The sequence below is a fragment of the Manis javanica genome, chromosome 3 (assembly GCF_040802235.1).
Source record: "Manis javanica isolate MJ-LG chromosome 3, MJ_LKY, whole genome shotgun sequence".
NCBI classification, from domain to species: domain Eukaryota; kingdom Metazoa; phylum Chordata; class Mammalia; order Pholidota; family Manidae; genus Manis; species Manis javanica.
Genome location: NC_133158.1, coordinates 96414922 through 96428133, shown reverse-complemented (window position 1 = coordinate 96428133; position 13212 = coordinate 96414922). Strand labels below are relative to the sequence as shown.

At 33.5% G+C, this 13212-nt stretch overlaps 1 protein-coding gene across 11 annotated transcripts in view; it reads left to right on the top strand.

Moving 5' to 3' along the window:
- The window catches only part of ROBO2 (roundabout guidance receptor 2), a 1411015-nt gene that overhangs the window by 1347451 nt on the left and 50352 nt on the right, over positions 1 to 13212 (top strand). For all 11 annotated transcript variants that reach the window (XM_073231817.1, XM_073231816.1, XM_073231815.1 and 8 more), the window contains one exon: positions 4665 to 4847. In XM_073231817.1, coding sequence (XP_073087918.1) covers positions 4665 to 4847 — 183 coding nt within the window. The remainder of the gene's footprint in view (positions 1 to 4664; positions 4848 to 13212) is intronic.

The window sequence follows — 13212 nt, the reverse complement described above, 5'->3', positions numbered from 1 at the left end:
TTTCAACTTAGTGATAAGATTGTCAGAGACCTGTATTTTCCTTTCATGTTTCTTTTACTGTTGTTTTTAGTATTAAGTATAACCCTCAAGCAAGAGAAACTTTTCTTTTGTGTATCATGATTACTTATTTTCTTCACAATATTTTGCAGATGTATTACACTTGGAGGCAAGTAAAAAAATTGCAAAAATACCATTTCACCAAGCTCATGGCATGACAATTAAGAATTGAACAACTACCTAATAACTTAATAAAGTTAACTCAGATGAGTTAAAACGCAGCAGAAAGTTTTATTTAACACCTATCATTTTTTAGAAAATTGAGTCTTCAAATGGATAGTTAACTTTCAATTTGTTGTTTAGCATACCATACAGTTGTTTTCAAAGTATTTCTATGAAATAAAAAATAATCTCATAAATGACATCCCATTCTCCTACTCAAGTAGTTAGAATCTGCAGGGTTCCAGATATAGTCAAATTTAATTGTACCATTGAAATAAACATACACACACATACCACACACACTCACACACATGTAGTGCAATCAACCTGGAAAAGGCTATTTGTCTTAGAGAGATTAATTTCTTTTTAATATCTATGGTTGTACTAAAGAAGCCTTTAATTGTTTCTTTAATTACCCCTGCATATCTGTCTTAACATCTTGTCTGATAACCTTATCTATACCAATGTTATTCTTAAGTTGAAATGTGATTTAGTGATGGCTAATGTCCTGTTCTGTTTCAATTTATGCTTTCCCTATTGTCTATTCAGTACTGGAAACAGCACTCAAAGTGACTCAAGCTCTCCCTCATTTCCCCTTTGCTTTAATTAAATTAGGTATTGGCATTTGATGTAACTCATGGCTGATAAGTTTAGATCTGTGTTATGCCAGGCTATGTAGTGTATCATCTATTCCTTAATAGTTTAGTTTTCATTAGTGTTCCATTAATGGATCATTTATTAAATATTGTACAAATGTAATAAACAGCCTTATACAGGCTTGAAGTAATATTGTTTGTTTTTCTATAGTTTCCACTTTTACATCAAAATGTTCACAGTTCTATTTTGTTGCACTTACAACCAAATATATTTACATATATAGCCATCAAGCAGTATACCATATAACAAATTTGCATTGACAAAATTTCTAGTAACCTTGCTTTTAATAATATACCTATTGTTTCTTTAATCACTTGGCCATTTAATGCTTACCTTACATAGTTGATACTACATGTGGAACAGCTGCAAACTTTCACAGTAATAGGTACAATTGGATCTGATGTGTCTAATTAATTTTTAGTCCAACAAATTAGTTTTGTTCTTCATTACTCTCCAATGGGAGAAAGACATTATATTTCATTATAGTTTTTGTCTGCAAGAACAATGAAGCGTTACAGGTCACACACATCCCTTGTCTGTGCTCTAATTAGTCAAACTGACAAAATTGTTTAAAAAATACCAGCAGCAAAGGAAATATGGTATGCTTTGGGTAACATAAATATTGCACTATATTAAATGTGATGTTTTATGGACCTTTTACACAAATAAAGGACAAATTTTCTTTTCTCTTTGTTCTATAAGGTGTTTGGGTTTTTTTTTTTAGTAATTACTAGTAGCTAGGAAAATCATCATATATGTATGTCTCATTGAAAATATGAACTCAATTTAAATATATTTTAACTAAGTTTATGTGTTTAATATTTAAGGACAGATAGATTAGGAAAATGAACCAGGTTTACTACATAAGTGAATCTATTTTTTAAATCTGGAATTTAACAAAACGTATTTCAGAGGTAGAATATAAATGTGTGTAAGAAAAATGCTAACAGCTACAACAAACAAGGCTGCATTTTGATTGGCTTAACAAAATACAAGTTTCTTCTCCATAGCCAGTCTAATATGGATTAGTAGAATGGAGGATGGGACCTGTACTTAATACAGTTATTCAAGGAACTTCAATTCTTCCAATTATTGGCTCTTCAAACTCTTAGGGGATAAGCATCCTCCAATAAACCCTTGTTTTTGTCCAATACCTTAGGAAAGAGAGTAGGTCTAATACTGTCACAGCAGTGTGTGCATGAGGTCTGGAGGTAGTATGCATTTCCGGTGCTTATGTTTCATTGGCGAATACTCAATCACTTTGTTGTACTTAACTGCAAGGAGGCCTTTAGGCTAACTTTCCACCCTGGAAGAAGGAAGAAACTGTGGTAAACAAGTCACCTGTAGTTTGGAGGATTCTTCCATTTGGACAGTTTACAACTTACACCCTTAAGTTACCTGGGCAGCTCTGAAAGTAACCCTTAGCTTTACATGGGCCATAATTTTGTGTTACAAATTACCGTGTTTCTTTCAATCTCTTTACATACATCATCTCAAAAGTCTCTTCCCAAATATATGAAATAAACAGTTCCGTTGCCAAGAAACAGACACTGGTACTTAAAAAGATTGAGTGCCCTACATAAGCTTCCTGCTTACTTAGCTAATAAGTGGCAGACATGACATTCAAACAGGGAACTTCAAAGACCATGTATTTTTAAATATATTACAGTGCCATGATAACCACACATTCTTTTAAAGTGATATGCTGAAATTTGCATTTATATCTGATTACAATTTATTTTTTAAAAGCCTTTGATTAGTCATTAATGAGGTATGGTGTTGATGTTAGAAAGCACTTAATACCCAGTGCCTAAATTTCTTCATGTGTTAAATAAACACCTAAATCTTTGCTCTTCAGTGATACTATGATTTCATGAGTTTTAAATCTGTTTACAAATGTGGACAAAGATTTTAAAAATTATCTCTGAGTTCTAAACTGTCAAAAACATGACTGCCTCTAGAATAATTTTAGTACAGATTTAAATGTTTGTTTTAGTTACATAGACCTTGGAATTGATTTTAAAGTTGTCTTTTGAATTCAGCTTTCAAGGGGATTTTGAAATTGATTTCAAATACTTTAATCTACAAGTTTTGTCTTTTGGGGACATTTTAATTATAGATACTAATTTCTATGAAAGGCTGTTTACATAATTGTCCTTGTTATCATAATATCAAACAGTAGTTTAAATGTATTACAAAAAAATTAAAGGATATTTGATCAAAATAAGTTCCTTCATAGACTATTAAGGACAATATTAAGTTTCATATTTTTTAATCATAGACATTTGAATTTGAACAGTACTGTAGAGGAAAACAATTCACAAATAGCCTGTGCTGAATGTTGTAGTTGCTTTTTTCTTTTAATGAGGCTCTCTTAAAATATGCTTTACCTAACTGAAGAAAAGTTGCTGTTATTTTCATCATGAGCACTTGTTTCAGTGCTTAATTATAAGGCAAGAGTAGTTCAGAATCTCTCCATAGAAAACCAGAACATAAGGGACCAAAGTTCTTAATCACATTTCAAACTCATAATTTAATTCCTCTGAAACTTATAAAATATGCTTATCAATAATGTGACAAGCAGAACAAAAAGTATCCTACAGTATGGGAGAATGTATTTGTAAATGACATTTCTCACAAGGGGTTAACACTCAAAATATATAAGGAACTCACACTCCTCAACACCCAAAAAGCAAATAACTGGATTAAAAATGGGCAGAGGATTTGAATAGACAATTCTCCAAAGAAGAAATTCAGATGGTCAACAGACACATGAAAAGATGCTCCACATTGCTAATTATCAGGGAAATGAAAATTAAAACCACAGTGAGATATCACCTTTCACCATTTAGGGTGGCCAACATCGAAAAGACTAGGAACAACAAATGCTGGCAAGGATGCGGAGAAAGGGGAATCCTCCTACACTGCTGGTGGGAATGTAAATTAGTTCTACCATTGTGAAAAGCAGTATGGAGGTTCCTCAAAAAACTAAAAACAGAAATACTATTTGACCCGGGAATTTCACTCCTAGAAATTTACCCTAAGAAAACAAGTTCTCAGATTCAAAAAGACATATGCACCCCTATGTTTATTGCAGCACTATTTACAGTAGCCAAGAAATGGAAGCAACCGTGTCCATCAGTAGATGAATGGATAAAGAAGAGGTGGTACCTATACACAATGGAATACTATTCAGCCATAAGAAAGAAACAAATCCTACTATTTGCAACAGCCTGGATGGAGCTAGAGGGTATTATGCTCAGTGAAATATGCCAGGCAGAGAAAGACAAGTACCAAATGATTTCCCTCATTTGTGGAGTATAACAACTAAGCAAAACTGAAGGAACAAAACAGCAGTTACCAAAGGGGAGGGGTGGAGTAGGGCACGTGGGGAGGGAGAGAGAAGGGGATTGAGGGGTATTACGATTAGTACACATGGTGTGGGGGCACATCATGGGGAAGACAGTGTAACTCAGAGAAGACAAGTAGTGACTCTGTGGCATCTTACTACACTGATGGACAGTGACTGCAGTGACATATGGAGGGACTTGATAATATGGGTGAATGTAGTAACTCCATTGTTTTTCATGTGAAACCTTCATAAGAATGCATATCAATGATATCTTAATAAAAAAAAATAAAAGTAATTGTGACAGGGTAAGGGCACCAAGGACTATCAACTGCCTTCAAAAGAAGTTTGCAATTTTCTGTGTGTTTGGTACACCAACTATGTATTCTTTTGTTTATTTTTATACTAATGCTTACTAAAACTATTGTTTCTTCCATAGGGGGACGTAATGAAGTTGTCATTACTGAAAACAATAACAGCATAACTGAGCAAATCACTGATGTTGTGAAGCAACCAGCCTTTATAGCTGGTATTGGTGGTGCCTGCTGGGTAATTTTGATGGGTTTTAGCATCTGGTTGTATTGGCGAAGAAAGAAGAGAAAGGGACTCAGTAATTATGCTGGTAAGAGGCCACTCCTAGCTAAGAAATCCTCTTATCTTTAGGAATGAAGGAATGAATGTGATGAAATGAAAAAGAAGGAATGGAATGGAATAACAAGTGGTGAATGAATGAATGCTTTTGGCTTGCTTTAAATACCTGCTCTGTAAAATGCAATTATAACGACCATGCTTTAATACATTGCTCTTTACTATATCACATTATGAGCATAAGGCAGTCTTTTTGCTATGCCTCCCTGAAAGTATACCAGGAGTGCACACTGATAAATACTTAACCATTTTTTCTCAACTAGTTCTTCAAAACACATGTACACACAGACACTTTGCGTGCTATGAAGCCATTGTTTGATAAGTGAATTTAGGCAAAAGCATTACTATAAGGAAAAGATTTAAAATGCAGCTTCTAGTATTTCAAGATATGTATTACAATAGGAAATGTACTAGAGAGAAAATACAAACAACAATCTCACCTGAATTAATAAGACTGATGAAAGATGAATTAAGTGATTTACTAATCACTTAGAAAGGAAGTCTATTTCAAGTTGATCCATCACCATTTTAGAAGAAAAAAGCAGAATAAAAAGAAGACCCTAGATGTTTAAAATGTTTGCAAAAAAGTGTTTTCCTCTTAGAATTCAAAACAGAATTTCAAGAATGTCAAAAATTGTGGCTCAAAATACTTCCAAGGTAGAGAGAGACAGAGAAGAAAGAAAATGGAAGGATGGAGGAGGAGGGAGGGATGAAGAGAGAAAGAATGATCAAGTCAGTGATTGAAAGAATGAACTCTATAGTGAAGCTATGTGCAATAACAATTTTAATTTCAATTCATTTTAAGTACTTCTCTAACAGCAACCATCATAAAAAGAAATTGTCTCACAATATCTCACGCTTTCTAGAATCTTTAAGGCAACAACTTTAATCCTACAAAGACTTTAGAATTTTTTGAAATATCTTATTCAATCTTCTATTTCTTATTCTGGTAAGAAGCATAAACATCTTAATAAATGATTTTTGACAGAAGCTTCACTGCTCATCAAGCTTACAAGCTGCTGTAGCTTACAGGCTTCTAAGCTGCAGAGAATGTTTAAATAATGCAAAAATAGGAGGAATAGCATACACCAGATTGTCTTGCTTGTTATTTGACATCATTTAAATATGATCATTTGATTATAATAATGTGGCTCATGTCCATCTCTTATGAAAATGAAGTTTGTTGTTTATTGAAAAGAATACATTTCCAGGACTAGAGAAAGCAGTTCCATGCTTTGGGACTTGCTCTCATTCTGCCTTTCCCATTTCTCTTTGGTTGTGGATGCTGCTTTCCTGCACTTCATCACCTGAGCACTGTATCATCACTCCACTGAAGCATACTTCCCATAAAGAGATGCTGGGCAATAACTGCTGAGGGTTAGAATCTTGAATATCAAGGATACTTTAATGTGCCTTCTTGTGTTGCCGACCAGTCATCTAACTCCATTCCTTGAAGGCATTGTCCACCAACCCACCTGTTTAATCAATCATATGAAACATAAGGAACACCTGATTTAATTCAAGGACTATTTTCTGTTTATCTTTTTGTTTGATTTTAATGAAAATAATAAAAGATTGACTATGCTAATCACTTCAGTGCAAAGTTCTAAAAGCCCCATCTGGAGTACAGCATTTTTACCTTCCATACTTCTTCATTTGCTCACTTCTTATATATTAAATAGCTCTCATGATTTGTAGTTTTGTGCTTTTAGTAAAATTATGCCAGACAGACCTTTTTTCTTCCTTTTCTTTTGCTCTTTTTTTCTTTTTTAAACAGCAGTTCCCTGCAAAACCTGTGCATTTAATTTGAAAATATCTGTTGATCTTTGAGCTTGACAAGAATAATACATTTCCTATTATCATTTCTCATTGTGATTGATGTCCATCTGCTTGTAGAAGAGCTGCTAACTCAGAAGGTGCTATGCCCTTCAAATATTTTGGAATAAGGCCAAACCAGAAAGCAGCCTTTCAAAACCTTTATACTTAATTGATAGATGACTGACTCTCAGAATGGATTCACCTTCAACTAGCAATTTGCCTTCTAGCAACTGCTGTTTTCTTTTGGGTGAGAAGCAAATGAACATCTAAATCATAGGTACCTACTACCATTGCATATCTGACTTGGGGGTATTTTCTACACATTTTCTGTCCATACATATTCTATCTTCCACCTGTTACAATTTCCGTATGTTATGTCCTTATACAACTTAGAGAACTTGGGGATTTTAAATGGGAATGATTATAGATTTAAGTGGGAAATGATCATAGGTCTAAACCTCTGCTTTTTCATGCATGAACTAATGATTTATTTTAACAGCACAGGGCTTTCATACAGGGCTAATTTTATCTGAAGTGTGTTATAAAAGCTATAGAAAATAAAGTCTACTTGTACTGGTTCTGTTTATATTTTGGTTTCCATAACAGTTTCTCTAGGAATCTTATAAATTTTACAGTATAAAAACAATATGATTTTACTCACAAGATGAAAAGCCTAAGATTTCCACTTCTCACTATGTGGTAATGTCTATGTTGTCTCAAAATTTTATTTTTAATTCATGATAGCAATAATATGATTTTTTCCAGATAATCAAAAAGTCTACTTTGAGGTAAGCAATTAGATTAATGGATAACATAAAATACTTCATTTATTTCAAACCCCAGTTCCAATCTTGGATTATATTTTAGCATCTGATGCAATTTGCATATATTAAGAGACAATGCCTTTTTATAAAGCTAGACTGATCCTAAAGCAGATAAAATTTGATTTCAGCACTCCCTTTTTTCCACTTTATTCCAAGTCTTTTCTTAACCATTAGAGGTAGAACAGGAAAGATTTTCACTAGTGGGGAGACATATAAATATACTGCAGATTGGAGATTCTAACTCTCAGAAGGATGCCTTTCACTCAACCTGTGTAGGCCTAGACTTCCTCATGGGCCTTTAGTGTGGAAGTCTTTGACTCTCCATCATGTGGAAAATTGTGTTTGAATGCTTACAAGGCAGAAAAATAAAAAACTGCTATTCACTCTTGGTACTTTTCTTATGTCAGAGGATTTAACAGATTTCTCAAACATTAGTGGATTATCACCTAGATTTGGAAAAGCAACCATTAAGAATTGAATGCAAACTTATCATTTAAATGATCTGAGAGGAAAATTTGGCCTAAACTTTTTGTGCCTCTTTACATAGCAGAAAGGGAAGATTTCCCCAGGGAAACATTACACTCTAACTTATTATTCAATTTTTCCCTATTTATCCTTTATTTAAGTTCTTCAGACACAAACACCACAGGTTGCATGTGGCACAGATTGGTGGCAGGAACAAAAAAGATATCCTCTTATCTCATGTTCTACATGAAATCACTTTATACTTTTCTAAAGCAACATGCAATGTTATTTATCTTAAAATGAGTTGAACCTGACAGTCAACTTGTCACTAGAGGTAAGGCTCGTGGCTGCTAGAATTCACCACCTGAATTCTTATAGAATAGGATAGAATTGTAAAAAGATTTAGGCAGACAATATAGAAAACAGTAGGTGATTTTTGAATCTACAGTAAATGTTTGATCATCCATATAATAGTATTTGTGAACAGAAAACTGAACAACATAAGTTTGAACAAAAACCATGTGGCTTTCATGAGGATTCTATATAGCTATGTTATGTGTATGTAAAGTAACAGCATATGTTATATCTTACATGTTATGTGATATATATATATATATGTATATATAATATCCATATTATAATTCTCAGGAAGGCTCTATGACTCTTTTCAGACTTATGTTGTTCACTTTTCTATTCACAATTTTGAAGCCATCAATTTTTCAATGAATGAATACATTTTCACTTTCAAAGGAGTGAGTTATATTTTATGAATATTATCTCTGAGGATAACAGATTTTGCAAAACTCAGTAAATATAAACAAATTATAAAATGCTAACTTCACACATAGGTTTTAAAACCGTTGGTGAAATATAAATTATTTAAAAAACTACCCAAAGACAGCCAAAAAAGTTGTTGGAATTTTTATACTCTGATTATCTGGGCTGAGTTAAGGCTTATTAAAAGAGGATTAATCTACATTCATATTTGAGCAATAGCTTATCAGGAAAGGGAATGAGGTTCAGTTGGCAACATTAAAGTTTCCATTTAGAGTAGGAAAATGTGGCCTTACAGAGATAGGCACTTGTAAAGATTCCTCACCTCAAAATGTCAATTTGCCACACAGTTATGTTTCCCTTCCCCCTCAGCTGTAGCAGGCATGAGATTAGGATTAATCCTGTCAGATAATAGCAGAGGCACTTTGCGTATGATATAAACTTGTCAAATCTCTTTATCTTATGCCTTTTATAAAGGTAGCAATACATTGAAAATGTTTATGGCAATTCTAAAGCATTTAAGGCTGTAGTGTCTGTAGAACTTTTTGGAAAACTTAGTGCTGTTGAGTTAGTTGCAGCTAAAAGCTTCCATACATTGCTCCCTGAAAGTTCCTAGCAGAGACTCCTGGTAAAGATTCACACTTATTTCAAATTTATCTCTGATAAGCCCAAACTTACTGCTCTGTTATCAAAATCATGACTACCGTAGGTTGGCATCTCTGTGAAATGAAAGCTGCCTGAAAACAGCTTTCAGTTTGCTGTGGCATTTGGTTTCTCTTTCTGCACACACACACATAAAAAACTTATCAAAACACCAAATATGACTTCCCTTTTAGGGGCTCTAATTGTTCATGCTTATTTCTAGTCTGCTTTTCATCCCATGGTCTAATAGAACTTCACTGGTTTTGGTCTACTTTTTGAAATGGAACAAATCTAAAAGTTTTGCAGCATGGGGTAAAAAGGAAATTTGAAAAATTGTCCTTTTGTCTTACTTTAACAAGATGACTAACAACTAATCAAACTTATGATAAGATGTTGTTTTCTTGATAGAAGTAGGCAAAAAGGAAAAATCTCATTGATACCAAATTGTGTCTATGGATCATTTTAAGTTAGTCATGTATGTAGGCATGGTGTTTTTGTGCCTTTGCGTAGTTGTTATGCAGAAGTACAAAGGTTAAGTGTCTTTATGAAATATTTTGCCAAGCTATTAGCAGTCTAGAACCATTAGAAAACATATTTTAATGTGATTGGAACACTAATAGAAAATAAATATGTCCTGAATGCCTTGAAATTTAAAATTCTTTTACTCACAACATTTTATTCTTAATTGGTAGAAAAGAAGCTTACCACAGAGTCTGTACGCTTAACACATCTGCAAAATTAACCTTGAGTATTTTCCCCCAATTTTCTATTGTGTTAAAATACACATTTGTAAAATTTACTATCTTGACCATTTTTTAGTGTGCAGATCAGTGGCACTAATACATTCATAATGTTATGCAATCATCACCACCATCCATCTCCATAAATCTTTCTTTCCATCTTCTTGAGTGAAACTCTATATCCAGTAAATAAAAACTCCCCATTCCTCTCTCCCTCTAGCCCCTGGCAATGACCATTCCACTTGCTGCTTCTATGATTTGGATTCTTTTGAGTATCCCATATAAGTGGGATCATACAGCACTTGTCTTCTTGTGACTGGCTTATTTTGCTTAGCATGATGTCCTTAGGATGTATCCTGGTTTTAACATGTGTCAGAATTTCCTTCATGTTTAAAGCTGGATAATATTTCATTGTATGTATAAGCCACATTTTTAAATCCACTCATCCATTTATGGACACTTGGGTGGCTTCCATGATTTAGTTATTGAGAATAATGCTACTATGAACATGGGTCTACAAATACCACTTTAAGATACTGCTTTCAGTTCTTTGGGGTATGTACCCAGTTGTAAAATTGCTACATCATATGGTAATTCTATTTTTAGTTTGAGGAACTACACTATTTTTCACTGTGGTTATACCAGTTTATTTCCTACCAGCAGTGCTTAAGTGTCCAGTGTCTCTACATATTCACCAACACTTGTTTTCTGTGTTGGCATAGTAACCTTGCTAAGATGTGAGGTAGCTTTTTATTGTAATTTTGATTTGTGTTTCCCTAATGATTAGTGATGTTGAGCATCTTTTATTGTGCTTATTGGCCACTTGAATGACAAATTTTTAATAATATTTTGAGCATTGCATCATAACACTTTAAAATTAACATTTTATGAAGAATTTGCGATGGGTTAGTATGCAAAAGTTCAGTACATCTACATTTTTATTCCTTTGCTTCAGTTGTCCTCCATTTCTCTAATATCATTTATTGCTCTGATATAAGCAGAAAGTTTGGTGGGGAAAACAGCATCTAAATTAGCAGAAATACTTAGCTTCTATCCATATAGCTTCTAAATAGCACATTTTGAAGTGTAGCCCATCCGTGTCTTCTCATTTGCATATTCACAATGATATTAACATTATCAACTCCCTTTTAACAGAGTAAAACAATCACTTGATAGTCAAAAAAGCATAACTAGGAAGTCACATCAGATAGAAAGCTAATTAGCTGTTTTCACATGTTGTGTGTGTTTTTCCCCCTAATCAGGACTTTATTTAATACCTCCCATGCTCAGTTTTTTCATTAATTGTTTCAGATTAATTCTTTCTTGTTGTGAAAAGCACTTTCTAAAGGGACCCTGTGTGCTGCGGACACACTGCTGATTCCTGATTCCCACTGCGTAAGCAAGCCCATCAGGAAGCAGAGCAGCGATCACTATTCTCTCATCTTCCTTGAGCTGCCCATAGCCAGTCCTGGGCAGATTCAAAAGTTATGTCAGGATTGTTTTATAATGCGTTTAAGATGTTTACTGAAAAAAATGATAAGGCAATATGCTCCAGGTGCCAGCAAGATTTTCCTGAAAGCACTACTTCATGAAGTCCTGACAGGATATGAGAATTATGATCATATCACCTAACTGTGATGTTATGAGACATATGTCATTAGATGTCTTTAGGGAAGGGACTGGAGAACTGCAATTGGAAATTTACAAAATTTAAAGATTGATCATATTTAATAGTGCAAATGTGAAGTACAAATGAAATTGAAAAATTATTCAAATTAGGAGTATTTATTATGTATATACTTCAAGTAACAATGTCCTCCATTTATTTAAAATATGAATCAATTCATAAAATTTTCATCTCATGTTCCCTTTAGTTCATAAGTAAAGAAATCATAGTAAATATTATCAGTATCTTCCAAAGACAGGATATTTTGGATTCACATCTGTGAAACAGTATTTTTTTCCTTCATTCCCAGGGATTGGCTTAGCTGATTCATATTAATTTTGGCTAGAATTGTAATTTTGCAATCCATAAACTACTAAACATCGAGTTTTATCCCATGATTTTCTAGTTACCTCAGTTAGTGGCAAAGTTTAATCCAAACTAGCATGAAACTACTTATAGACCATATCCCACTAATAATGAATATTTACATTTCTCTGCAAAAATATTAAATACCTTTGAATACAGTTGCTGCCTTACATTGTGTATGTAGTATGCATCATATTACTTTTCTCAGATCTGAAACATTTTGAATTCCAAATATAATTGGCTGCAAAAGTTTTGGAAAAGTTTATGTTCTTCAGTCAATTCTTGAAACCCCCTTTTATGTTGTTAACTCTGTGGAGTGGAATGCAGTGACTGGAGGGTTTGGATTCTACAGCTGTGGCTCTACCAGATATTTATTGTTATGGTTAATAAGTTCTAAAAGACTTAAGTTCTGTAATCAGTACATATAACTGGAATATATTCAGTATCAATTACTTGAGAATTTCATTCTTGTGAGGGTTGGATGATGATACAAAACACTCAATACATTATTCCCTATTAATTATAGTTCATATCTAATGTAATTGTATTTATTCAACTCATAATGCTTATTGGTGACCCTGAAGGGATCCATGATGGTGAGAAATATGTCATCAGTCAGTACCTCTTTCTTTTGTTTCATTGGAAGGATGCTGTTAGCTTTTTGAATTATTCTGTTTCAACTTCTGTTATGTGCATTTTTGCATTATGCCTTCTAATTAGGACACCCATATATTAAGACTGAAAGTTGTGATTTGATAAATCTCCATTAAAACATGTCAGTCTTCCAATACCACTGTGTATACTGATTGCAGCAGTTTTTGACATACAAATACAAACTCTACCTTTGAATTGCCTTTATAATGGCTTGAAGAATTTGAAAACGTCGCCTTAAAGTTTGAGCAAATGATGGCTTTGCCTTGAGCCAAACCACTGCTTCTTACTCTCTGTACAATTATGTTAATTAAATTTTGTTTAAATTCCCAGGGCCTCAGCTCTCAAGTAAGGTCCAATAGGTAGTTGTTATTAATCATAATGAATATTGAC